The following is a 26,765-nucleotide window of genomic DNA, read 5'->3' as shown; positions in this document are numbered from 1 at the left end:
AACATACAGTAGGCTTCTTTTGAGCCAAAGTTAGAATAGTAGTCAAAAATCCTCACCTCAAGCGTTTTCAGTCTACAGGAAACCTCAGTAATGCAAAAGGCATGATTGGTGCAGCTGTCGAGCTGCCTCAGGATGGTTGCTCCACGGGGATGCAGAAGCCAGCTGAGGAGCTGGTGCCCACTACACTGACGGCAGACTCATCCGGCCTAGGGTCACGGCCCACTATGCAGGGCTGACTGTAATAGTCTCCCCTTCCAGAGCTGGCTAGGGGCCAAGAACCCTCTCTCCTCATCTTGGACCAGGACTGCCTGTGGAGAGGCTTCCATCTCGCCTCCCAGTCTGACAGCCTCTGGTAAAGGAGGCCAGCCCTATTTTCTCCTTCCTTCCCTCCCTGCAGCGAGCCCAGTGCCTCACCCCCAGCTCCAGAGTGTCCATTCTGGATTTTCCCCTTCTGTGACAGACTCACAAAGCTCTTGATGCGAATGGTTTTATTTTGCCACTTAAACTATGGTTTCCTTGTGCTGGCCTGAAGGGGCAGGGGTGTGGGACAAGCTGCTGGACCACGGGTTACGGTAGTAGTAGTAGGAGGGTCGGTAGCAGGAGTGGTGAGATGCTGAGTCTGAGTGCCTGTCCTTGACTCCCAGGGGAATATCATGCAGCCCAGGTATAGTGTTAAACTGAGAAGGGCTGAGGCAGGAACGGTCACTGTTTCTCCTCAATCTGGTGAGGAATGGGTCCCATATAACAGCTCAGTGGAAGCCTCCGGGCCTGTTCTGACTCGAGCAGGCCAGTGGCAGCAGTGGGGCTGTCTGCCTCAGCTCTCTTCCTTCTTCGCTTCCCCAGACCCTTTGGCAAAAGTCCCTATGAATCCTGGGGAAGATAGAGCTGTTCCCAGCCCTTTCCCCGGATCAGTGTCTGATCTGATGAAGGTAGCCTGGGGGACCTGGCTTCCTCCAGTTCCGGCGGATCCTGGCATTGGTCCTCCTGGAGTTCAGATACTGCCCGCTGGAAGCCATCTCCGTGGCACTGCTCTGTGGGTCGGCCGGTGGAGCGCGGGGCTCTGTGATTCTGCAGGGAACAAGTGTGTTTTAAGCCAACATCAATAGGAAGGACAGTACAGGGACTGAAGAGATTTTGGTCATGGTGAACTATTAAAACACATTGTTCAGGGGGACTTCCCTGGTGGTCCAGTGGCTAAGACTCCACACTCCCAATGTAGGGGGTCTGGGTTCGATCCCTGGTCAGGGAACTAGATCCCACATGCCGCAACTAAAGGTCCCGCATGCCACAACTAAAAGATCCCACATGCTGCAACTAAGACCTGACGTAGCCAAATAAATAAATATTAAAAAACAAAACAAACATTGTTCAGGGCCAAATGAGACCAGGGCTCTGGTCTCATCTCTGGCCAAAGAGCTGCATGACAAGGCAAAGCTTTCAGACTGCTCTTCTGTAAAGAGAGTGGGGCTAGATCAGGGGGTGAGACACTCAGCATTTCTCCGTCTTCCTCATCCTGTACTCATGGCAGACATCATTAATCTGTCCTGATACAAGACCAGAGGGCAAGTATCCATCTCAAGATGATTTCAGTAGGGATTACTAATCAATTGGAACTAATACGAGCAATGAAGCTGATTTGCTGCCCCTGGACCTGATGATCTCAGAAGGCCTGCTCGGATCTGATATTCTGACTGTGGGCCCAGCGTGTAACGCATAGTGATTGGTTAGGCCATGTGGTTCAACTTGATCTCTTGGGGCTTGCTGTTCCTGAGCTGGCAGTGACCTAATAAGCAAAGAGGTGGAGGACTAGGGAAAGTTTAAGGTAAAGTTTCTCAACCGTTTTTAACCCTTGATGTCTCTACAGTACTCTCTTATGCTATTTTCTTAGTAATCCCACAGCCAAGGTTTTCACCAGGCTTACTTTTGAATGTTACCTGTTCAGCAATAGGTAAACAGGATTGTTTTTTCTTCCAGACCATAGTCCCTCGCACCTGGTGGAGAATCACTGCGAAATGAGGTGGCACTGAGAGGACCCAGGCACCCGTTCCCATGGGAGTAGGGTTAGGGTCATAGATGATTCCAGTAGTAAGAGCAACCTCTAAGTGTCAACCACATGGTAAGTAAGCGCTGTGTAGACCACACAACAACCCCAGTGGTAGGTACTTAGAGGTGAGGCCAGGTGAGCAGCTCCAGGCCCCAGAGCCAGGAAAGGGTACAGTGGGCGTGTTAGTGCTCTCCTCCCCGCGGCCCTCCAGCCCCAGGGGCCTACCTGAGCCGGCTGCAGTGGTGTAGCGAGGGGCCCAGGGGCTTCTGCCGAGGGGGCCTCTTCCTGCGCAGCCTCTTCAAGGCCTCCGCCACATGGTGGTCCCCTGCACACTCCCAGACGACCTGCGCTCGTTCCTCGGCCAGCTGGTCCCCGCTGCGGTGAAACAGGCCCTGGATCTGCAGCAGCTCAGCGTCCTGGAAGATGTTGGCCGAGGCCTGCTTGCGGCCCCGGGCTTCTGTCGGGGCCTGCCCAGGGGGCGGCTCGCTCACCACAGAGGCAGGAGTACCCATCCTGGGTGCCGAGGAAGGAACAGGGAGGGAGGTCAGCAGCTCAGCAGGCCCTTCCCAAGCCCTGGGGTCCTGACTAACGCAAGGGCTTCTGGTGTTTCTATTCTCCAGGAGCCGAAGTGGAGGAAGTCTTGACTTAAAATCACTCTAATTTCCCAGAGCACCTTGGGGAAATAATAATGATGATGACAGTCAAACTATACTATAAAGTGCTTATGTGCCTGACGTATGTATTAAGGGTCACAGAAGGTGAGGATTGTTTATCTCCACTTTACAGATGAAGAAGGGCACCCCAGATGTTAAATGACTTTCTTGCAGGCACAAAGCCATGTGTAAGTGCAGAGCCAGAAGTAGAACCCAAGTCTGTCTGGCTGCGGAGTCCACGCAGACCCCGGGTCCTAGTGATAACGCCCGTAGCAGCGGCAGCTGAAACATGTTAAGCACTTATGTATCACGCTTCACTGTAAGAGCTGTATTCACATAACATCGTTGAAATGTGAACACAACAGCCCTATGAGGAAGGTACTTTTTAACCTCCTCATGTCACAGATGAGGGAACTGAAGAATAATCCAGAATACTCTGATGCTGAGACCTAAGCTTTGAGGCACAGAAGTAAGAGAGGCTGTGGACCTGGGCTCCCAGGTGGGAATCCGGCTTCTGGCCGCCTGCACCACTTACTGGCCGGGTGACCCTCCACACCTCATCTGCTTCCTGTGGAACTTAGCCATACTAGTACCTACTTCGTAGAGCTCCTGTGAGGACTGAGTGAAGACATATAAAGCATTAAGACCACTCATTTGCTTTTCCATCTACAACATTGAGAAGGGTCATCCCATTTTCTATTTTCAAGACCCTGGGGATGAACCTAGTCCATATAATTTAGTAAACACAGTATGAAATAGACCAATCATATCTAACCACAGTCCAGAGGACCACAGAGGCAAAGGTAGGGGCAGAAGAAGGGGTTACAGGGTTAGAATATCCTATCAGGGCAGAGGCAGAAGTCGATACTAAGTTCAATAAAAGTTAGGCTCTGGTCAATGCCCCTGCCTCCTCACATGCAAGAAATGAAAATCGAATTACCTCAGTTCTAGATAGTTGTTTTTGAATGATAAAGGGATAAGAGGCTCACCCACCTTATCCTTATCTTCACTACAGCCTGAAAAAGCTATGGCATTGGAAAATAGACTGGAGACCAGGAGACCAAGGACTTTGGCATTACACAGAATTGAGTTTGAATCCCAGCTCTGCCACCTTCCTGGCTGTGACCTTAGGCAAGTTACTCAACCTCTCTGAGCCTGTTTGCTTAACTGTAAAATGGGGCTAATAATCAATTCTCAGGATTACTGTGAGGATTAAATGGGTCTAGTGTGGTATCAGGTCCCCAATGGGAGCTAAATAAATGCAAATGCCCCTCTTCTTGGCCTCCTTGACGTTTTTTCTTGGGTCAGGGGTGTAATGTAGACCCTCCTTTTCCTCTGAGCAGCCTGGCCTGAGCCAGCTGAAGGCCTGCCTGTGCTCCCTTCACCCTTCACAGTCCTGGGCCTAACAAGGAAGGCCTGGTTGCTAAGTCAGACCTCATTCCACAGCCAGCTATAGAGACACCTATCAAACAGCAACTGGCTTACAAAGGGGGAAATCAAATTTAAAATATATTTAAATTAAAAATGTACATGCTCACTGTAAAAAGTGCAAAAGAACAGAATCAGGGACTTCCCTGGTGGCACAGTGGCTAAGCTTGCCAATGCAAAGGACACGTGTTCAAGCCCTGGTCCGGGAAGATCCCACATGCCGCGGAGCAACTAAACCTGTGAGCCACAACTACTGAAGCCCACGTGCCTAGAGCCTGTGTTGCACAACAAGAGAAGCCACCGCAATGAGAAGCCCGCGCACCGCAACGAAGAGCAGCCCCGGCTCTCTGCAACTAGAGAAAGCCCACGTGCAGCAACAAAGACCCAGCACAGCCAAAAAATAAATAAAATAAATTTATTAAAAAAAAAAACAGAATCATATAAATAAGAGCATCAGCAGTTTCCTATCCATCTTCAGCCCACCTGCCGAAGTAACCCTCACTCTCACCTGCTTTTTTTTTTTTTTTTTTTTTTTGGTGTAAGCGGGCCTCTCACTGCTGCGGCCTCTCCCGTTGCGGAGCACAGGCTCCGGACGCGCAGGCTCAGCGGCCATGGCTCACGGGCCCAGCCGCTTCGCGGCATGTGGGATCTTCCCGGACTGAGGCACGAACCCGCGTCCCCTGCATCGGCAGGCGGACTCTCAACCACTGCGCCACCAGGGAAGCCCTCACCTGCTTTTTATGCTCTTGAGAATTTGAGTCATCTCACCTTCTCATTCAGACTCCTCAGATATGACTGTCCCCCTCCTTGCCCTGGCCATCCCTCCTCCTCATCCCAGTAGCCATCCTCCTTCCAGTAATTTCCACACTCACCCTGTTCCAGTTTCTAGGCCTTCTATCATAAGAATCCCACTCTCTTGAAAAGATTTAATAACTAAAATAAACCTTCAGAAGGCTGTCAGATAAATTAACTTCATAAAAATTGTGCTTTTTGGGGGACTTCCCTGGTGGTCCAGCGGTTAAGACTCTGCGCTTCCACTGCAGGGGCCGCGGGTTCGATCCCTGGTCGGGGAACTAAGATCTCGCATGCTGTGTGGCATGGCCAAAAAAAAAAAAAGTTAAAAAAAAATGTACTTGTTATCTGGAAAATGGGAATTTTAAAATCTGCCTCGGCCACAGCAGTGAGAGGCCCGCGTACCGCAAAAAAAAAAAAAATCTGCCTCTCCATAGGCACAATTATGAGAATCCAGTTAAGACCTAATATGCGTGGTAATCAAACCCCCAGTGCTGGATGATATCAATATACTGTGACCAGACAACAACAGTCACCAAGTGACACTTTCAGGCTGATAAAGAGAAACTAAAGCTAACTATGGGGTGTTTATTCCGAATCAGCGACATGCGTGATATCATTTCATCCTCAAAACAGTTCTTAGGAATCAGGCACTGTTATCCTCATTGCCATTCAAACGGGACTAAAGAGTAGCTGAAATACATATCTTTGGCTCAGCGGAGGCCAGAACCTCATTTTAATGACTGCAGCCCGAGCTTTTAAACCACCAAGTTGCCCTCACAGCCAGGCAGCTCAAAGCACAGTTCTTCCCATCATTTCTGTGAGGACTGTTTCACTATTCTTATCTAATTCACAAAGGGGGTAAACTTGCCAGTGGAAAGGGAAGAACAGTGAATGTCCCACATACCAGGCAGGAGTGGGGTTGTGGAATTTATTTTAATCTTCACTAGCACCAGAGCTCTTTACCAGGTGACAGGCTGCCCCAGCCTTGAAGCCATGAACCTGTGGTACTCTGAAGAGGAAGATCCCCAGCCTCCACAAAAGAAATCTGGAACTGCAACCCGGCCCAGTGCACAGAGCACTGGCTTATGAGTCAGGGGACTAGGTTCGAGCCCTAGTTCTGCCACTCACGGGCTGAAAGGCCTCAGGCACTTCACATGGCCTCTGTGGGCCTGTTTCCCTCTTACATCTGAAAGGACAGATTGATGCTTGTGGTCTCCAAGGATGTGTGCTGGTGTTGAGTCAATGATTCCATGACAAGGCTAGGTCGGTAGGGAAGCAGAGATGGGTTTGCTTGTCTGCCAGGGCCCAGGAGCAACATGTGTGGACAGGTCTGGCTCATTAAGTGCCAGGGAACTTCCCCACCAGTAGCTTCCCTTTTCTGCCCTCCTCAGTCTTCCCTGGAGGCCAGACCCTGCTGTGCTGCTGTGGGCTGTGGGGTTAGGGTCTGGTAGAAGACAGAGAACTCACTGCTCTAAAGCATTCTAGTGACCTAGGCTGGCTATGGCCAAGCCTGGAGCAGACGAGCAGACTGATCTTGGTGGTGGGAGAAGGGGTGACAGTTCTTCTCTTAGACTCAGGCAATCGCACCCTCCCTTCAGAGAGAATGGCAATGGGATCAAGTAGCAGCGGCTGCCTCAGGGAGGATGTGGCTCGGAGCCTGACCTCCCAGATGGTCCAGCCACCTCTGCCAGGGCTGCAAGGCCCTGCAAGGCCCTGCCTCCTGCCTCTAGCCTCCAGCGGCCAGTTATAGAGTTACAGTGAGTTACAAACACACCAACAAGGAACCATCTGGGAGAGTCTGAGCCTTCAGCCTCAACCACAGCCTCCGTGAATCTCGAGAGGCCTTGGCACCTCCAGATTTTGAGGCCCCTCACTCCTGGCTCTGCCTCCCACTCTGGGATTCAGACAGCAGAGTGAGGCTGGGAATAAACATCAGTGGATTTCACGTAGGACTATCTGGTAAACTTTGAGAAAACTGAATCAGAACACTTTTATTATCAGAAAAAAATTTCCTGTCTTATTCAATGTGTTACTTTCCCACGAATTTCCTGGACAAGACCTGAATCCAGGGAAGTCCGTGTGTACTTGAACAATGGCAGTTTTTTAAACTGGGAAGTGAAACCACGGATCTATTAAAAGATTATAAATGGATCTTTCATTTCAGAGCTGACATAAAAAATAGGTATGGGTCTGTGAGCAAATGTGTAAAGACTAATTGTGAAATACTTCAATTTGATCCAAACTAGCTTAGAAACGAACTCCCAAAGTAAATATCAAATGTTGAAAATGAAGTTCAACTTGTTTTGAAACAGGCAATAAATGAACTGCAGGGCTCTTACAAAGAAATATATTTAAAAGGTGACTCGCCATGCACTGAATTTGCAGTACATAAATATGGTGCCCAACTGAATGTTCTTTGTAACGTATGAAGCTCAGTTCAGACAGCCATTCTCTCTGTAGTCTCAGGGAGGTACAGGCAACTATGACAGGCACAACACACTTGTATGACCTGGGCAGCAACTGGGCCCTCGCTCTCCCCCTTAGATAATGCTGGTGATGGTAATAATCTGTAATCAGAGGCCAAGGGCCTCTTTAGAAAAAGAACTGGAGGCTCTGGCCCAAGGCCCAAATCAACACCTGTGGTCTTGGCCTGCTTCCCTGCACCGACATGCCACTGGACAGCAGCCAAAATCAGTGGCTCTTTCAAGCAGGAGGCTCAGTCCAAATGGCCTTGTGGGCCTAGCTCAACCAGGAGAGAACTGGACACAGGCTGGTCTCCAATTCTGTGTCCCAGGAGGTAAAGAAAGGAAATGGACCCTTCCCCCAGATCAAGTCTCAGATATGACCTGGAAGTAAACTCCTGCTAGATCTAGGAATAACTCTTTTCAAGAGTTCAAGAACCCTGAATTCTGGCTCTGCCTCTGATAACTGGGTACCTTGGCAGGCCTCGGTTTTCCCCTGCCTCAATTTGCACATCATCAAAATGGTGAGAATAAATAACCCTTAGGGGATAGGGAGATAAAATATGCCAAAGCATCTATGCCAGTACATTACATCGTGAATGAATGATGCAAAGGAGAGAGGCTGTTTAACCACCAGGGACTATAGAATCATTGCCATTTTCATCCTCACTACTGTCATGAAACTCCCTCAAAAGGGACCTTCACTCTTGGGAGAAGAGAGTAAAGGGAGATGGATTCATCTGTGGACTTTTAAATCATCGCTGCCACTGAGGCATCTTGCTCCCTGTAAAGTGCAGAACAGCACTTTCTGAGGAGTAATATCTTTAATCCTCACAACACCCCTATGAGGAGGCACTATTATTGTTACACCCATTTTACAGATGAGAAAGCTGTGCCCACAAAGGTTAAGTAACTTCCCAAAGTCACACAGGTGGTAGGTGACGAGGCTGGGATCGTGGGCACGCTCTCAACCACTGCTATTTTTGTTCCTGCCGGATGGCTGACGAGGTCTTCTGGGGGAAGAAGGACCCAGGAGGCTCTGAAACGGCCTATCTGCTTCTGCGGGTTTTGGAAGGCGCAGGGATCGAAAGTCAGGTCTCCCAAGCCAGCCTCTGTGCCCTCGACACTCCACCGCCCCGCGGGGAGTTAGAGCGATTACTCACCACGCTGAAGGGCAGAGCCGACAGACCTCAAATCGGGATGGGGTCAGCTAAGATGCACCCACCCCAACCCCCTTGCACGGCTTTCGAAAGGGCGGGCTTCCTGCCTCGACGGTGCTTACAGGGACCGGACGGCGCTCATCAACAGGACAAGACCTTGGGAGGGAGTATCCCGGTCGAGGTCACACGGCGATATCCCCAGCACGGGTCCGCCCCCGGGCTCAGACGTGGCCGCTTCGCACAACGACGGGCTCTAAGTGGGCCTGGGAATTCGGGTCCCGGCGACAACCCTGCTCTGACGGCCCGCCCACTCGCTTCCACCGCAGCTCAAGCCAGGCTGCCGAACCTACGTACCTGGCCGCCTGAGGCGGGCCACCTCGGTCACAGCCGCCGTTCCCCAGAGAAAGCGCTCCCTGGCTCGGGAACAGCCAATCCTTTGCCGAGCTTTGGTGTGAGCGCCCCGCGAGCCTTCCAAAATCGAACGCGGAGACTCCGTGAGCCAATCGGCGGCAGCAGAGGGGTGAGGGGCGTGTCCCGCCTAGCCCCCTTCTCTCCCAAGGCCTCGAAATCCGAGTGCGAAGAAGCCCCAGGTCCAATCAGCGGCGGAGCAGCAGAGAGGGGCGTGTCCTCCCGGGCCCTTTCCCTCCGCCCCAGGCGGCCCTCGCTCAGCGCGCGGAGGTGCCCCCTTCATTGACGTCAGTCCTCAGGAAGAGCGCGGTTTTGCTGGCTCGGGAGCGGGGGCGGGGCCGCATTCCTGCCCCGGGGTGCGGCGACTGCTGGCCGTGCTGGTTACACGTGACGGATGCCCCCCTCCCCTGGGCCCGAGGCCTTTGCGCGCGGCGCCGAGTTCCTTGCAGCATGTGGCCCTCTGCAAATAAATAGACTTGCAGCTCCTTAAACTCAACTCCCAGACCACTTGTCTTCTGGCTGCAGCTTTGCGGGAGAGGAAGGGACAGTCAGTGCGGTGGTAAGACCTTTGGTTTCAAAGCCAGAATGTCTTGGGTTCGAATCTTGAATCAGCTGTGCAATCTCGGGCCAACCTCCTAATGAGACACTATTAAAAAGGTTTCATTCATTCCTTCGACAATGGTCCATTAGGGACTCACCCTGTCCGAGTTCCTTGACCAGCAGCGAACTGGAGACACCTTTAATAAGCCTTGCCCTGGGGGAATTTACAGCTTAGTAAGGGAGGCAGACATTTAAAAACTTAAAACATTTAGTTGTGATTACAATTATGATAAACATGAAGGAACCTAAGCTCCCTCGGGGAGGTCCTAGAAGGCAGAAGTAACATTTCAGTTGAGTTGTGAAGGAGGAGTTGAAATTAATCAAATGAAGAGGAATGGGTCTGGGCAGAGAGAAAGCCACATGCTAAGGCCAGGAGGCAGCTTGACTCAGGAGGACTTGAAATGAGGCCTGGAGTAAGGTTAGCAAGGGAGAGAGAGGTGGGGAAGCAGAAGGCAGAGGCAGGTAGTGAAGAAGTTTCCATTTGGTCCTCTGAGGGGAATAGCATTGTATGTGTTTATTTAATAGATTCGTTATAGCACTTACTATGTGCCAGTAATGCCAGTGAGCACTTTACAAACAGTAGCTCATTTCATCCTCATGACAAATTTGTGTTTTTAGAAATTCACTTTGGTTGCAGCTTGAAACGTAGGGGGACAGGAGCGGATGCCGGGTGTCCAGTAGGCCCTTGATAGTGCTTGTTTGCTTCGTTGGAAGATGAGTTGTTTGTGCACTGGGTCAAAAATGGTCACAAAGGGCACCTGGGAATAGGCAGCTGAGTCTCCCTGACTTCTTTTTCACTTCAAAGCTGACCTTTGTAGTCATTTGAGTTCTCTTCTGTAAAAGTTCCCAGGGGGGAAGAGTAACAGCCAGCACACTGGGATTGTCGGTCCCTTTTGGCAAGGTGGAGGGTATGTTTGGGAGCTGTTCTTCCTCATCCCACGGTCTCTAATTCCTCTCTGTGTCCTGCACAAAAACAGTTATCAGCAAGTGCTTTATTGTAGCTTAAAGGGTTTTAACAGTGGCTTCTCTTTGCTTTCCTGAAGCCCTGTGGAAATATTGAAAAGAAAGAAGAAATCAGCAATGTTCATCTCCAATAGAAAGTATTGCTGCAAAGCCTTTCATCCAACTGCTTGGCTAAGGAGAGTACTGTGCAGGCAGTTAAACCAGGAATCTGGGCTTCTGAACTAGGAACTCCTTCTACTCCATTCCCCACAACAGGAAAGCCAAACTCTTGGCATATCAGTGCTTGGAGAGGCTAAGAATTCTGATGCCATGAGCTCTGCTGAGCATATCAGTGTAGGAATTGGGGACTTGTGGCTTCTGGGTCAGATGTGACTAAGGCTGGGTAGAGAATATCTGGTGCCTCCAGACATCTTTGCAGGCATGTGACCATTGTGTGCTTACCACAGAATGGAACCATTTCTATTGCTACAGCTTTGTGATTCAATATTTCTGATGAGAAGATGAGGCACTTCCGTGAGGCCATGCAAGAGTGGAGGATCTGGGATTCACTCCCCAACAGGGCCCTGTTTAGTGAAGGCCTACCCTGGGGAATGGAGCCCTGGGGTAATTCAGGCCAAGACCTGGCTTTACCAGGGATCAGATTAAGGTGAAGCAAGGGGAACACTCCTTGGGTGCAATATTTGAGGGGGCAACAAAAAACTCCATAATTAGGATAAATATTTTAATGTAATATCTTTAAAAATCAAAATAATGCAAAATATCCATGATGAACAAAGTATTGACATTTAACATAAAGACAGGCTGTTGTTTGTTTTATGACACTATCATTTTGCAATGGGAACAGTCATTTCCAATCAGCCCGCGGTTCCCAGGAAGGCCGCCATTGTGTCTCCTGCCAATTGGCTTTGTGAGTGTTGACAATATTGTGCGAACAGATTGGGCAACACAGGGCTTTATATATGGTTGTGTTTTTTGATCGTAGAGATTTTATCCACTTTTTCCATTTGGTTCAAAATATGGAAGGATGTTTTGATAAGTGCACATAGGGGCACACATTTTTCCTTTCGCCCTAGGTTCCAATATGGCTCAGCAAGGTGCTAGTTTTTAGGGGAGTAGAGTCTAGGAAAGGGGTTCTAGCTGTTTAACCTTAGGCAAATAACTTAACCTCTCTGCTTCTCTATTTTCTCATCTATAAAATGGGAATAATCATACCCACCTGTGAGCGTTGCTGTGAGGATGAAGTAAGGTGCTATAGGCACAGTGCATAATATAAACCTTGCTACAGACACTAAAGCAGCATTCGACTCCTTCCCTCCCTATGCTGCAGGAATTGTTCAAGCAGCTGGACAGTCACAAATGATCCCCCAGTGGGGCTGAGACTTGTTCCCATGGGTTTGTTGTTGCTGAATGTTCTGTTCTGGGGAGAACAGAGAGAACTTCCACACTCACTTGACAAGCAACAGTGGGACTCTTGAGTCAACTCCGTTTTTCTTGATAAATGACCTGATCATTCTAAGCTTTTTAAAAAGCATCCTTCTGCTTAGGACGTTACAAAAAGCAACTTACAACAACCCTCTTCTGTGAACTTACAAACTGAACAGGCTGAAAACAACAAAGTCCTACAGGCAAATGGTGCATTATAGAAACATTAAAAAAAATACACCGTTCAGGGGCTTCCCTGGTGGCGCAGTGGTTAAGAATCCGCCTGCCAATGCAGAGGACACGGGTTCGAGCTCTGGTCCGGGAAGATTACACATTGCCACCGAGCAACTAAGTGCACCACAACTACTGAGCCTGCGTGCCACAATTACTGATTTGGGTCAAGTGCCAGCTCAGGGCTTGGGACATAAAAGGTGTTAAACCACTGTGAGTTGAGTCTATATATACAGTATGTTTACAGTAGCCCAGAGACTGAGAACAGAATAGAATCTGACTGTGAACAGTAAGAGCTGATCGTGGGATCTCAGAGTGGGCTACACCTTCCTCCTTATTACGGGTTGCCTCCCCCTCTGGGCATATCGAATGTCATTGCATTGGGGCTCACAGTATCTATCTAGTGTCACTACTTGTTCCCTAGACAAGCTAGCCCCGTTTTTGCTCACACTGTTCCCTCTGCCTAGAACACCTGTCAGGGGCTGGGATTTACCCCATTTATAAGCTAAAAAGCTAGCCTGCTGTCGTTTCATAAATGCTGGCAGAAGACACAGGATTCCTGAGTCAGAGACAAAGGATTGACCGCTGTTGGCACAGCAAGCAGCATTAGCACCATTGTTACACATCTTTCCCTTGTTCTCAAGTTTCACGGGGGCACTACAGAGGGACCCAGGTGGATGTTACACATGCAGCGGGTTTGCGTCACAGCTGCGGAGCTCTGAGCTTGGAAAACCCACCACAGTCCCCTCCTACCTCACCACTTTTATCGTAAGCAATAAGTGAGTCTGCTCTGTGTCTGGGAGAAGATGTTCCCTCATCCCTCAAAGTTGCTGGCTGCAAACACAACACTGAGAAATGGTTGCGGAAAGAGCTGTCATGGCCTTGCATTCTTGGCATACTCAGTGATAACATCCAGGGATGCTCAGGACCTGCCTGATGGGAGGCTGCCTCGTCCAAGACACCTATCCCCCACCTCTGCTTGTCAAAACTCTATGCATCCTCAAATGACACTTGTTTTTGAATCTTTCCTCAGCCCTCCCATCACGATACTCTTTCCCTTTTGTATTTTCCTTATAATTCTCATCCATGCCTCTTTTTTGTGTCCATTTGTGTCCACATCTGTCCCTCCCCTACCAGCAGAGTGCAAACACTTTGAGGGCAAGCATTGGTCCTCTTCATTCCTGCACTCCACACCCAGATTGTTTGCATCCAGCAGGTGTTTAGACCATACTTGTTGCGTTGGAGGTATCAAGATCTTTGTGCATGGTTATGCTTTTGCGGAGTCTGTGGACCGTCTTTTGGAATGTCTTCAAGATTCCAGAGGCTAAAAATATCTCCTGAAAGCCGCCAAAGGCTCTTCCTTATAAGGAGTAGGATTTGCCTTGTGAAGCCAAAAGTTTGTGTCCACCAGGTGGCGCCCCACCCCAACTCTCCTGATGCCTTTTTAATTATTTATTTATTCTTTAGTTTTTATTTATTTTTGGCTGCGTTGGGCTTTCGTTGCTGCACGGGCTTTCTCTAGTTGCGGCAAGCGGGGGCTACCCTTTGTTGAGGTGTGTGGGCTTCTCATTGCGGTGGCTTCTTTTGCTGCAGAGCACGGGCTCTAGGCGTGCGGGCTTCAGTAGTTGTGGTGCATGGGCTCAGTAGTTGTGACTCGTGGGCTCTAGAGCGCAGGCTCAGTAGTTGTGGCGCACAGGCTTAGTTGCTCATGGCATGTGGGATCTTCCCGGATCAGGGCTCGAACCCGTGTCCCCTGTGTTGGCAGGCAGATTCTTAACCACTGTGCCACCAGGGAAGCCCCAGACGCCTTTTTAGAAGAGGGAAGGATTCTCTTGTCTGCCTCTAAATGTTTGTTGGCTTAGGTCCCCCACTTACAGAGGCAGTTTGTGTGGTTGTCATAATTCTCTGTCATCAGTGCAGCACCAGATTCAGTGCCCAGCTGCACATCCTAGCTCCAACCACACTCGAGACTGGCACCCTGAAGACATTGAGGATGTCTCTCCAGGGGTTGCTCAGGGTTGCTGAAGGAACAGCCCTGAAATTGGGATCGGAAGACCTAGGTTTGAGTCCCCACACTGACACTTAGTAGCTGTGTTTCTTTGGGCAAGTCATGTAACCTTTCTGGGTCCCTGTGGCAGTAGCTGAGAATTAAATATGTGAAAGTATATAAAAGCATATTGAATGTGGACCTGGAGTCAGCCACACCCAGGCTGCTATTTAAACTGTCACTCATCAGCTCTGTGAGCATGGTCCACTTCCTTACCTCTCTAAGCCTTGGTTTCCCCATCAGTGAATCAGAGTTAATACCAGTTATTTTAAAGAGCTGGTATAAGGATTAGGTAGAACAATAAAGTGCTCACTTTATATAAAGTGTATAGTAAGCATTCAGTTCATAATAATCACATATATATTATGTATCCCTAGCCCCTCAGATGGTGCCTAGCACTTACTAGGTGCTTAATATCTATTTGCTGAATGAAAAGATTTCACAGATGAGGAAACTGAGGTACAGACCCCCCCAGGTCCCAGCACCAGGGAGTGGTAAAGCAGTGAGAAGTAGCCAGGCAGTCTGTCTCCAGGGTTTACACCCTGAGCCTTTATGCCATGCTGTCTTACCAAAAAACGCGGGTGGTATACACCACCATTTGTTCACTTAAAATATGCATTCAGGTACCCGTAGGTGGGGCTGAGTTGGCAGTGGGAGGCATTAGCTCCCTGAGAAGCCACGTAGTTTTTCTCCCTCAAGGGGAGCCAGGGGCCAGCTGCCTCATCCCATTACCAAGAGACGAGAAACGAGCTCTGTGGGGTAGGATAAGCTGGGGGTCTGATGCATGTACAGTCCCCAGGACAAGAGGGGTCCTCTCACTTCCACTGCTGTTCCTGCAGCCACCCAGTCTTCCACTCCACAGACATTTACTGAGTCTCTTACGTGCCAGGCACAGGAAAAGATGGATAAGACTTGATAACCAATGGTTATGATGTAGCTGACTCAGCTACTACAGAGGGAACATCCAAGGGGGGCCTAGAAGAGCCAGCAATCAACAGCCTGGGAGGCTAAACCAAGGGGAGGAATATTTAAACTGGGCATTGAAGGATAAGTAGCAATTTGCCAGACAAATGGGGTCTGGGAATGAAGGGCATTCTGAGACTCTTTGGGAACCTTAAGAGGTTTGGTGGGGTTGGCATGCTGGGTGCAAGCATGGGTAAGAAAAGGAAGTGGAAAACCAGGAAATTGGAAGTCGGTTGGGGCCAGATTGTGAAACATCCCCATAGAAGAGATAGAACCCTATTCTGTGGTCAGTAGGGGAAGCAGTGTATATACAACCAGGTCTGTGTTTTAGAAAGATGCCACAGTGCACAAAGGTTGGATCAGAAGGGGAGGGAAGAGAGACCAGCAGCAGTTACCAGTTTCGTGGTCTTAACCTCTGTAGATTCCGTTTTTCTCCTCCACAAGATGAGGAAAATAATTGTATGTATCTCGGGGGTTCTTTGAGGCTTAAATGAGAATTCCTGCAAATCGCAGTAATAGCAGTAATGTAAAGCATTGTTGGGCTTTGCTGTCTCTTAGAGCTGGGTTTGTGTCCTGGTCATGCCGGGAAGCCTATTTTTAATATGCTCGATGGCAAAGAAGGTTGGAAAAAAGAGATTGGACTAATAGGACTTTGCTTTGTGGCACGGGAGGGGCAGTGTGGCCTGGAGCAGGTGATGGTCCCTTTCACTGACATGAGAACTCGGATGGCTGAGACAAAGTCTGAGCCCATCTTTGGACAGAATAAGTTTGGGGTGGGCACTGGCAGGATATGATATTCGGATGTCCAGGTGAGAAGAGATGGCAGCTTAAGCCTGGCACTGCTCTCCTCCAGCGCCAAGGAAGGGCCGGGAGGCCCCAGTGAACTATTAGGACGGGAGGGAGAAGAAAGAAAAAGGCCCAGCCTAACACTGAGGGGACGCTCCACCTCCAGAAGACGACTCTCAGCTTCGAGGCTGGACCGGAGCCAGGGAGCCAGGGCAGGCAGGGTGAGCAGTTGTGGCAAACTCGGCCCAGTCGGACGGAGCGGAAGACCCACGGCCAGCTGGGGTGCCCTCCGCCCTGCTCCAAGGAGGAAGGAATCCGAGCTGGGAGTTTGGCGCCGACGGGAAGGGGGGCACCAGGGTGGTGGGCGAGGCCCAAAGAGACAAGGCAGGAAGCCCGGAGGAGCGAGTGGGGGTGGAGAAGGAGGAGGGGAAGGGAGAGGGCGGACAGGAGGGGTGGAGAGAGAGAGAAACGGAGAAAAAGAGGAGGGCTGCGGGGAGGAGAGAGGGGAGGAGAGAGAGGAGGAGAGAGGGGAGGTAGAGTGGGGAGAAGGGGAGAGGAAGAGAGGAGGACTCGGAGGGGAGCGAGGAGGCCGCGGCGGGCTCAGGGGCACGTCGGCCGGGCCACCTCCGCGAGCCAGACGTCGCCATTCCGCTGCTCGGGGCGCCGCCGCCGCCGCCACCGCGCCCGGGGGCCATGCTCCCGCCGCCCCCGCGCCAGCCGCCGCCCCAGGCGCGGGCGGCCCGCGGCGCGGTGAGCCTGCAGCGGGCCTTTCTGCGCGGCCCGCTGGGCGTGCTGCGGCTGCTGCAGCTGTTGGCCGGCGCCGCCTTCTGGATCACCATCGCCACAAGCAGGTACCAGGGCCCGGTGCACTTCGCGCTCTTCGTGTCCGTGCTCTTCTGGCTGCTGACCCTGGGCCTCTACTTCCTCACGCTGCTGGGCAAGCACGAGCTGGTGCCCGTGCTGGGCTCGCGCTGGCTGGTGGTCAACGTGGCACACGACCTGCTGGCGGCCGCGCTCTACGGCGCCGCGATGGGCATCATGATCAGCCAGACGCAGAGCCACAGCTACTGCAACCTCAAGGATTACCAGATGTCCTGCGCCTACCACGCCTTCCTGGCGGCCGCCGTCTGCGGCGGCCTCTGCCTCGGCCTCTACCTGCTCTCAGCGCTCTACGGCTGCTGCCGCCACTACCAGGGCGAGCAGGAGGTGGCGTGAGGTCGCTGCGCCGCGGGGCGGGGGACCCGTCCTTCCTGCCGCCACCGCCCCGCGCCCGTGCGCCCCGGCTCCCTCCCCTCGCCTCGCCCTGCGTTCCTGCCGCCGCCCGCGCCCCGGCGCCCGGATCGCAGTTTCCGTCCGACGGCTTCGCCGCAGTCCAGAGTCCGGACAGCTGTGCCGTCTCCTGGGACCAGGGCAGAGCCGCATCCGAGGGGCGGACGCACTCTTTCAGTCGGGCCGCCCCGAGGCGAAGCCTCGCGGTTCCTCATCCCCTTCCCGGCCGAGAGCGAGACGTGGACAGGCGCCGCGTAGATCCGGGGGAGGCTCCCAAATTGGAACCAGTCTACTGGCGGCGCCACTGCCCCCTCCCTCTCGCTCCGCGTTTGGAAGAGCACCCCCTTGCCCTGGCCCCTCTTCCAGCCTCGAGTGCTGAAAAAGGCAGGCATGACGCCGCGGGCGGAGCTGGGGACGGGCCTCCACTGGTCCTGGGATGAGCGACGGGTGTGGTTTTAGTTTGGGATTGTGCGGGCATCCTGCGCAGTCCTTCCGGGCCATCCCTCGGTTCTTTGATGTCTTGCGCTGGGGCCCATCTGCAAAGGTGAGGATGGATAAGGGGGCTGTACCCTTGCACCTTTGGAGTCTTCTTTCTCCTCCTGTTCCGTCTTTGTCCTCGCGGTTCACGGAGGCCAGTTCCTAACGCCCACCAGCTTCCCTGGCCTCGCCTTCCCAGCCTTCCTCTCACAGGTTTCTGTTCCGTCCCCACCTCCCAATATCTTTTTTGCATTAGGGATACCACACCAACGTCAAGGAATGCTAGGCGAGCCCCACCCCTTTCTTTTTGCAGATGGAGACTCAGAGCTTGCTCTTGCGAACAGCCAGAAAAAGATTAGAACCCGGTCTTTGGACTCTCAGTCTAGCGTTGTTTACTTTAAAGCATTGGTTGTTCCCAGGAATCCGGATTCTGGAGCTACCCTCTAATAGAGGGTTTCAAGGCCCAAAGGGTTTGTCTAAGGTGCTTTCTCCCCTTCTTGAAGATTCTCAGTGCTCATTAGCATATGAAAGGCTTTGAGAAGTCCTGCTCTAAAAGAAGCCCAAGTAACTTAGTTTACAGTGTTAACTGCCTCTGGACCTGGACCAGCTTTTTCCACCTAAGGTGCCAAGCAGCCGTGTGTCGTCCTGGCTCTCATTTATCACCAAGGGTCCCGACCCGTTGGCTGTGGTCTGTTTGAAGACAAGGGGCACTCCTTCTCTTTCCCAGGGAATTTCTATAGCAGAGGGAGGCCCCGCACCCGCTCCATTAAAGAGAAGATAGCCGGCCGTGCCAGGCCAGCGAGAGCCTGGGGAAACTGTGGATTGAACATTCCTTTACATTGTTTGGGAAATGAAGCCAAGGTTGTCCAGATGGTTTCCTGGTTTCCCAGTCAAAAGGAACATCACCTGTAAGAGATGCTGGCATTGACCATAAGCAACTGGCAGGGGTGGGTCACACCAAACAGAGAAGAAAACTCGGGATCTGGGATGAACAGCTGGCCCAGCCTTGGTAAGGTAAGATGCCTCTTGGCTTTCTGGCGAGCTCATAGGCCTTTGAATAAAAAAACCCAGAGCCCGCTCCTTTTCTAAAAGATAAAGGATTTGGGCTTCCCTGGTGGCGCAGTGGTTGGGAGTCCGCCTGCTGATGCAGGGGACACGGGTTTGTGCCCCGGTCCGGGAGGATCCCACATGCTGCGGAGCGGCTGGGCCCGTGAGCCATGGCCGCTGAGCCTGCACGTCCGGAGCCTGTGCTCTGCAACGGGAGAGGCCACAACAGTGAGAGGCCCACGTACCGCAAAAAAAAAAAAAAGTTGAAGTGTTTTTATTCAGGAGCAAGTTGAAGGGGTGACAGTAATAACCACAATGTCCAAAGGGTTATGACAACAATTCAACCTTTTTGCTAAATCCTTCAAAGGTCTGCTCTTTGAAAAAGTTCAACCCTCTCTGGATTAGAAACTAGAATAGGGGAAACCAGAATGCTTTTTTGTGAGCGTGTTTGTAGAGTTTAGGAAGAAAAGTCTTAGGTTTCTCTGTTGTAGTGGTGAAGATCTGGGTGGGGATGTGGAGTGCTTTTGTGAGTTTTACATAGTCACCATCTTTACATCTTTGTGCCCGGCACTGCTCGAAGCACTTATGTATTCATTTCATTCTCTCAACAACCCTACTGAGCTGGGTTCTAGTATTATTTCCATATTCTGTATGAGGAAAATGAGTCACAGAGAGGTTAAGTGACTTACCTAGAGTCTCCCAGCTGGTGAGTTCGGATTTGAACTCTGGCAGTCTGACCTCTTCAGAACCAGGCTGTGCTGTATACAGTAGGGGGTCAATACATGTTAGATGCTGTTAATATGGTTATCTTTATTTATTTTAATATTTTTGTCCACACCACGTGGCTTGTGGGATCTTAATTCCCAGACCAGGGATCGAACCTGCACCCTCGGCAGTGAAAGTGCAGAGTCCTAACCGCTGGACCGCCGGGGAATCCCCATGGTTACCTTTGGAAAAAAAAATTTTTTTAATTGTGGTAAAATATTCATAACATACAATTGACCATCGAAACTGTCTTTAAAGCGTACAGTTCAGTGGCATTAAATCCATTCACATTGCTGTGCAGCGATCAGCACCGTCCATCTCCAGAACTTTTTCATCTTGCAAAACTGAAACTCTGTGACCATTAAAATTGTGGTTATTTGTGTTATTGTTGTTGCTATTGTTTTCTGTCCTCCGGGAAATCCCAGAACACTGAGCCCTTCAGCATCTCAGTTAGGCTGGGGTCCTGCTGCCATGCTCCAGGCAGGGTACCTGTTTCCTTAGTGCCCACTGCTGGTGCCAGCCAGAACCTGGGGGTGACCTTTGCTGGGATACTGGAGGTGTCTTGGAAGCCCAGCAACTTTGGTTCTTCTGTTGCAGATTTCCATGCTGTTGAGGCCATGGAAACTCCCAGAGCCAGTCATTCTGACCTCTCCCAGGGCCCCTTCCCTGGGCCAGCAGAGGGTTTCAGTGTTTTCACTGGCCATATAAGGAGGTGGGGAGAGGGAATAATCTTTGCCCAGCAGCTCCCTTTCCACATCATTCGGTGGAAGAGCCAAGACGGTGAAGGTTCATTTTGCCTTGACGTAGAGAAATTCCTATTCTGCTTGCGTTATGACTTGGGTACAAGCTTCCAGATACCTGGAACTGAGCCGTGCACCCCTGAACCCTAAACAATGGCTTTTGAGCTCCAGCATGTGTTCTTTTCTCTTTTTTAGATCATCACATAAGCTGCATCCTCAGCTCAGATCCGGCCCTTTGAGGACCTCTTCTTAGCCCGCAGCCCATAGTGCTTTGTCTGTGGTTAGCTGACCTTACTCAGGAGCAGACGTATCCTTGGCCTTAACCGTACCTTATACAGCCACATGTGCCTGAAACATTCCAGAGCTCACTGGCTCGTCTAGATGTGCCTTCCCACTTGGCCTCCCACGGCTTCTCCAGATGTGAGAAGGACATGAAGACAGCTCCCACACCCATCCTCTCCTTCTCCTCGGGGCCCTGTGCCATGGGAATGACTACCTGAGCTGGCCCGGAACTTTTGGATACTGGAGGCAGTCTCCTTGGCCTCCCTCTCTGGACTCCAGGACTCGATCCAACCTGACCCTGCTGTGGGCTGCCCCCAGCCCAAAAGTCTGGGACCACTTGTGGGCCCAGGAGAGGATTTCTCCAGTATTCTACAAAGGCCAAAGAGAGGGTGTGCGTGGGAGGGTGAGGGAGGGTAGGGAGAAGAGGGGACCAATGTGCTTCTTTCAGTAGTTTAGTGGTGATTACTAATATGCTTTTCTGAATAAAGTTTGTTTGTCTGATCTGGGTGTATGTGTCTTCTCTCCTGCCCCCTGCAGTAACACTCTGTGTCAGGTCCCCTAGCCTCCCTCCATCTTCTCATTTTGCCACACTTGTCTGCCTCCCCGGCTTCCCCTTCTTTCTGGGAGGGAAAGAAAAATGAGGTCATAGATTTCCAGTACAGTTAGGGCAGGGCACAGGAATCAGGAAGAGAACTCCCTGTGTCTGTCGCTGACTGAGGCTGAAGGGAATTCCAGAAGCTCCCACCCCTGCTCTCAATGGACCCTCTGTTTGGGAAGTTCCACTGCCTGATAGGCAGGCACAGGATGACTATGGTCACGGAACCAGAGGGTCCTGTTCTGGTCCAAGCCCATCATATTACAGAAGGGGAGATGAACCCCAGGGTGGAGTGGCAACTTGTTTAATGTCACAGAGCTGACTGGGGCCAGAGTGGGGTGTCCTGGAGCCCAGGCTCTGGTTCTTTCCTGCAGATCATTGTTCTGGTGTTGCCTTCTAGACACACCCAATCTGGTCCCCCCTCTCTGCCTTCCAGCCTCAGCCTGCTGACTGAGGTACCCTGGAAAGGGCTGGAGGGCAGTTAACAGGCTTCTTGTCGGCTCCTCCCTCCTGTGACCTGGGCCTGATGTCCACAGCCGGGACATAGAGTTCTGCTGGCAGATCTCAAAGCACCCCTAGAACAGCTCCAGGCAGGGATCTGATGCTGTGTGTGCTCCACACCCACTCTCTTCAAAGCACCCTCCTCAAAATACAGCACAGGGCTTCCCTGGTGGCGCAGTGGTTGAGAGTCCGCTTGCCGATGCAGGGGACACGGGTTCGTGCCCCGGTCCGGGAAGATCCCACGTGCCGCGGAGCAGGTAGGCCCGTGAGCCATGGCCGCTGAGCCTGCGCGTCCGGAGCGTGTGCTCCGCAACGGGAGAGGCCACAACAGTGAGAGGCCCGCGTACCGCAAAAAAACCCAAAAACAAACAAACAAACAAAATACAGCACAAACTCTCTCTCTCTTTCTCTCATCCTCCTCTTCATGGTTTGCATTTCCAGGTTGGAGGAGAATGCCACCAGCTGCCCAAGATCCTCCCTTTCTCCCCTCTTCCCTCTGTGTCAATTAATGAATATCACACAAAATAAAAAGTGGCCTTTATGCAAAGGCTGGTAAGCCACCTGCTCCACTTTAGCTCGGTGGAATATTTGCAATTGAAAATGTTCCATTACCTTATTTGATCTTGTCACCAGTCTTAGAGGTTGGCATTGTCACCCCCATTCAATAGAAGAAATAGAGCCCCAGAGAGGAGAAGGCCTTATCCATGGTCACATAGCTGGCAAGTGGCAGGACTGGACCTGGAAAGTAGATGTTCTCTTACTATCCTCAGCAGCCAGTTGCTAAGCCCTGTGGGCCTCTGGGCAGGCTCTGAGGTAGAGGTGGAGTTTGGTTTTCCCTCCTAGAGACCAGGTGTTCAGGAATGGTCTAATCTGACATTTCCTGTTTAATGCTGGGGGCACTTTGAAATAAGACACTGCTCCTTGGGGACATAACTGAGCCCATTTGGGTCTGGGGAATCCGAGGGGTTTGTTCATTTCTATCTATTACTTTTCCTGCTTTTCTAGGATGGGAGTGGGATGGTCAATGGTGAGGAAGGAGAATTAAGAATTCCTTTTCAGGCATAAAAAGGAAAGGGCAGGGATATGGGAGAAAGGTCTCGTTAGCACTATTTATATTTTTATTGTTTTTGTTTGTTACAATTGTTATTTGTAGAATAAAATAGTAATATATACCCATTAAATTTTTTTACCTGTACAGAAGTGTACAAAGTAAAAAGAGAAGTCATTCGATCATCCTAACCTCACACCTGAGCAATAAGCCATTGTTCACTATTAAGCCTTCTTCCTCAATTTTTATAACTAACGAAATATCTGGATGCTCACCCAAATACACACATATACATTCAGGCTCTTCTACAACTTGCTTTTAAAATTTAGCAATAATATAGTTCTAAACACTTTCTAATGTTCTATAATATAATAATATAGCTCTAGTCCTTATAATTTAATTTTGTTATTTTTTTGGAGAAAGAATTCCACTACCACAGTGGGAATTTTTATTTTATTTTATTCTTTTTTTTTAATTTATGTAATTATTTATTTTTGGCTGCGTTGGGTCTTTGCTGCTGCTCGTGGGCTTTCTCTAGTTGCAGAGAGCAGGGACTACTCTTCTCTTCATTGCGGTGCGCGAGCTTCTCACTGCGGTGGCTTCTCTTGTTCTCTTGTTTGAGCACAGGCTTTAGGCATGTGGGCTTCAGTAGTTGTTAGTCGTGGCGCACGGGCTTAGTTTCTTCACGGCATGTGGGATCTTCCCGGACCAGGGATCAAACCCTTGTCCCCTGCATTGGCAGGTGGATTTTTTTTTTTTTTTTTTTTTTTTTTGCGGTACGCGAGGCCTCTCACTGTTGTGACCCCTCCCGTTGTGGAGCACAGGCTCAGCGGCCATGGCTCACGGGCCCAGCCGCTCCACGGCATGTGGGATCTTCCCGGACTGGGGCATGAACCCGTGTCCCCAGCATCGGCAGGCGGACTCTCAAGCACTGCGCCACCAGGGAAGCCCTCTTTTGCTATTTTTATTACCTATGTTCCAGATGAAATTTGTTTATTTGTGTGTGTGCTCTTGCCTGACATTTGTATCATGGATGGTAATTCTGGACTCAGAATAAATTGGAAAGTTTTCCATCTTGTTCTGTTCTCTGGAATAGTTTAACCATATCATTTTACTGATGGGTTTAATAAAATTGTCTACAAAATAACCTGGTCCTGATGCCTTTTAGGAAGCTTTTTTTGTTTTATTTATTTGTTTTTAGCCAAGCTGTGCGGCTTGTGGGATCTCAGTTCCCCGATGAGGGGTTGAACCGGGGCCATGGAAGTGAAAGCCTGGAGTCCTAACCACTAGGCCACAAGGGAACTCCCTTTTAGGAAGTTTTTTGGTTAATTCTCTCAGTTTCGTTAATGGTAATTGGTCTATACAGGGTTTTTTGTGGCTCACCTACTGCCTTTCCATTCGTGGCATTTTTATTCAAGTTGTCTCTCCCATTAATTCTCTCATCTAATTCTCCAATTTAGAATGAGAACTTTTTGAGGGAAGAATTCCAGGCTATTCTTCTCTATATTCCCATGAAAGGCACATAATAAGTAGTTATTTGGTGGAATGAATGAATATTGGTGTTTAGCTGCTGTAACAAACACACCTCAACATTTCAGTGGCTTAATATAACAAAAGTCTATTTGTTGTTCACATACAAATCTATTTCTGCCTCACATAGTTGTCCATTGTGGATATTCCAGGTCAGTGGGAGGTTTCCAGGATGTGAGTGATTCAGGGACTTAGGCTTCTCCCACTTTGTGGCCCGCTATCCCCTCTGCTTTGAGCTGGCATTTGGGAGAAAAGCGGGAGGAGTAGATTTCCGACATTTAAATGCCTTGGACTAGAAGTGACTCTCATCACTCACTTCTTTTGTGGAGTCACATGACCGAATAATCTATATGCAAGGAGGCTGGAAGGTGTAGTCCATGGTGGGGCAACAGCTGCCCGGCTATACAACTCTATACCCTGGAAGAGGGAAAAGGACTTTTGGGTGGACAGTTAACTGCTTCTTTGCTGGGAGGCCACAGGTTTTATTGCTGAGGTTTTCATTGCCTTGCTCTTCGAGACTTTTTTTGCCCCTGTGTTTGATGAATGGTTGTTTTCATGGCTGCCAAGAGCTGTTGAGTAAGAGTATAACAGCAGACATTCATTTCCGTGCTGTGTTTGTCCAACAACTCACTGTGTCACAGCTGGAAAACTCATTACTCGTGAGGGCTTCTTTCCCAGGTACAAGAACATAAAGATGTTATTTATTGAACACTTTTCAGAGCAATGGCAGTGAGTTATTAATCCAAAAATATACCCAAATATTAAGTTTAAATACTAGAGTAAACCCAAATATTAAAGAGAATCTAAAAATACATATCAGTCAAATGTTTCTTTCATTTATTCATTCATTTAAAAGAATTGAAACAGTTCCTGTAAGATAAAATTTCACGCAGAAATTCTCCGTTTTAGAGTGTACAATTCAGTGGCTTTAGTATATTCACAAAGTTGTGCAACTATCACCACTATCCAATTCCAGAACATTTCCATCACCCGAAAAAGAAGCGCTGTACCTATTAGTCACTCCCAATTCCTTCTTCCCGCCAGTCCCTGGCAGCCACTAAATCAATCTACTTTCTGTCTGTATGGACTCGCCTGCGCTGGACACTTAGTGTAAATGGAATCATACAATATGTGGCCTTTTGTGTCTACATGGCATAATGTTTTCAAGGTTCATCTATGTTGTAGCATGTATCAATACGTTCCTTTTAATGATAAATATTAGTATTCCACTGACTGGATATATCACACTTTCTTTATCCATCATTCCTCCGTTTAAAATTTTTAAAAATTGTGGCAAAATACACATAACATAAAATTTACCATCTTAACCATTTAAAAAAAATAAGTTTATTTATTTAGGCTGCGTTGGGTCTTTGTTGCTGCACACAGGCTTTCTCTAGTTGCGGCGATCAGAGCTTACTCTCTGTTGCGGTGCACTGGCTTCTCATTGCGGTGGCTTTTCTTGTGGAGCACGGGCTCTAGGTGCATGGGCTTCGGTAGTTGTGGCTCGTGGGCTCAGTAGTTGTGGCTTGCAGGCTCTAGAGCGCAGGCTCGGTAGTTGTGGCGCATGGGATTTATTGCTCCACGGCATGTGGGATCTTCCTGGACCAGGGATCAAACCTGTGCCCCCTGCATTGGCGGGCAGATTCTTAACCACTGCACCACCAGGGAAGTCCCCATCTTAACCTTTTTTTTTTTTAAACCGCACATTTGTTTTTATTTATTTATTTTTGGCTGTGTTGGGTCTTCGTTTCTGTGGGAGGGCTTTCTCTAGTTGTGACAAGCAGGGGCCACTCTTCATCGCTGTGCGCGGGCTCTCACTGTCGCGGCCTCTCTTGTTGGGGAGCACAGGCTCCAGACGCGTAGGTTCAGTAGTTGTGGCTCACGGGCCTAGTTGCTCCACGGCATGTGGGATCTTCCCAGACTAGGGCTCGAACCCGTGTCCCCTGCGTTAGCAGGCGGATTCTCAACCAGTGCGCCACCAGGGAAGCCCCCTTAACCATTTTTTAAATGTACAGTTCGTTGGTATTAAATATGTTCACGCTGTTGGGCAACCATCTTCAGAACTCTTCTCATCTTGCAAAACTGAAAGTCTGTACTCATTAAATAATCAATCTCCATTCCCCCTCCCTCTAGCCCCTGACAACCACTATCCAGTACTTTCTGTCTCTAGGAATTTCACTGCTCTAGATACCTCATATAAGTGTAATCATACAGTATTTGTCTTTTTGTGACTGGCTGAGCTCTTCACTCAGCATCAATGTCCTCAAGGTTCATTCATGTTGTAGCATGTGTCAGAATTTCCTTATTTTTTAAGTAAAAATAGCCCATTGTGTATGTATACACCACATTTTGTTTATCCATTCATCCATTAATGGACACTTGGGTTGCTTCCACCTTTTGTGATTAAAACTGCTGTGAACATGGGTATACAAATATCTCTTCGAGACTCTGCTTTCAGTTCTTTTGGGTATATGCCCAGAAGTGGCATTGCTGGATCATATGGTGATTCTGTTTAACTTTTTTAGGAACTGCCATATTGTTTTCCA

At 49.9% G+C, this 26,765-nt stretch overlaps 2 protein-coding genes across 8 annotated transcripts; one reads left to right on the top strand and one right to left on the bottom strand.

The window, feature by feature from the left end:
• Nucleotides 1–471: 471 nt before the first annotated feature.
• Nucleotides 472–9,144, bottom strand: AVPI1 (arginine vasopressin induced 1). Of its 4 annotated transcripts, none has more exons than XM_004314595.4 (3): nucleotides 8,897–9,144; nucleotides 2,270–2,557; nucleotides 472–1,068 (listed from the first exon to the last, which is right to left on the bottom strand). In XM_004314595.4, the coding sequence occupies exons 2-3, from the start codon at nucleotides 2,554–2,556 to the stop codon at nucleotides 909–911; spliced, it is 447 nt and encodes a 148-aa protein (XP_004314643.1). In that variant the 5' UTR covers nucleotide 2,557; nucleotides 8,897–9,144; the 3' UTR covers nucleotides 472–908. The 4 variants fall into 4 exon arrangements, with proteins under 4 accessions (XP_004314643.1, XP_019795310.1, XP_033697317.1 ...); XM_019939751.2 differs by lacking the exon at nucleotides 8,897–9,144 and adding an exon at nucleotides 8,665–8,890; XM_033841426.1 differs by lacking the exon at nucleotides 8,897–9,144 and adding an exon at nucleotides 8,699–8,890.
• Nucleotides 9,145–16,478: 7,334 nt separating this feature from the next.
• Nucleotides 16,479–21,043, top strand: MARVELD1 (MARVEL domain containing 1). Of its 4 annotated transcripts, XM_019939760.3 has the most exons (3): nucleotides 16,479–17,775; nucleotides 18,436–18,722; nucleotides 20,456–21,043. In XM_019939760.3, exon 1 carries the CDS (start codon nucleotides 16,656–16,658, stop codon nucleotides 17,175–17,177), a length of 522 nt encoding a protein of 173 aa, XP_019795319.2. In that variant the 5' UTR covers nucleotides 16,479–16,655; the 3' UTR covers nucleotides 17,178–17,775; nucleotides 18,436–18,722; nucleotides 20,456–21,043. The 4 variants fall into 4 exon arrangements, with proteins under 4 accessions (XP_019795319.2, XP_019795321.2, XP_019795320.2 ...); XM_019939762.3 differs by lacking the exon at nucleotides 18,436–18,722; XM_019939761.3 differs by having other exon boundaries at nucleotides 16,479–18,717.
• The last annotated feature ends 5,722 nt before the right edge of the window (nucleotides 21,044–26,765 follow it).

This window comes from Tursiops truncatus, chromosome 16, assembly GCF_011762595.2.
Source record: "Tursiops truncatus isolate mTurTru1 chromosome 16, mTurTru1.mat.Y, whole genome shotgun sequence".
Taxonomy (NCBI): domain Eukaryota; kingdom Metazoa; phylum Chordata; class Mammalia; order Artiodactyla; family Delphinidae; genus Tursiops; species Tursiops truncatus.
Note: the sequence above shows the minus strand (reverse complement) of the source record. Positions and strands in the feature narration are given on the sequence as shown.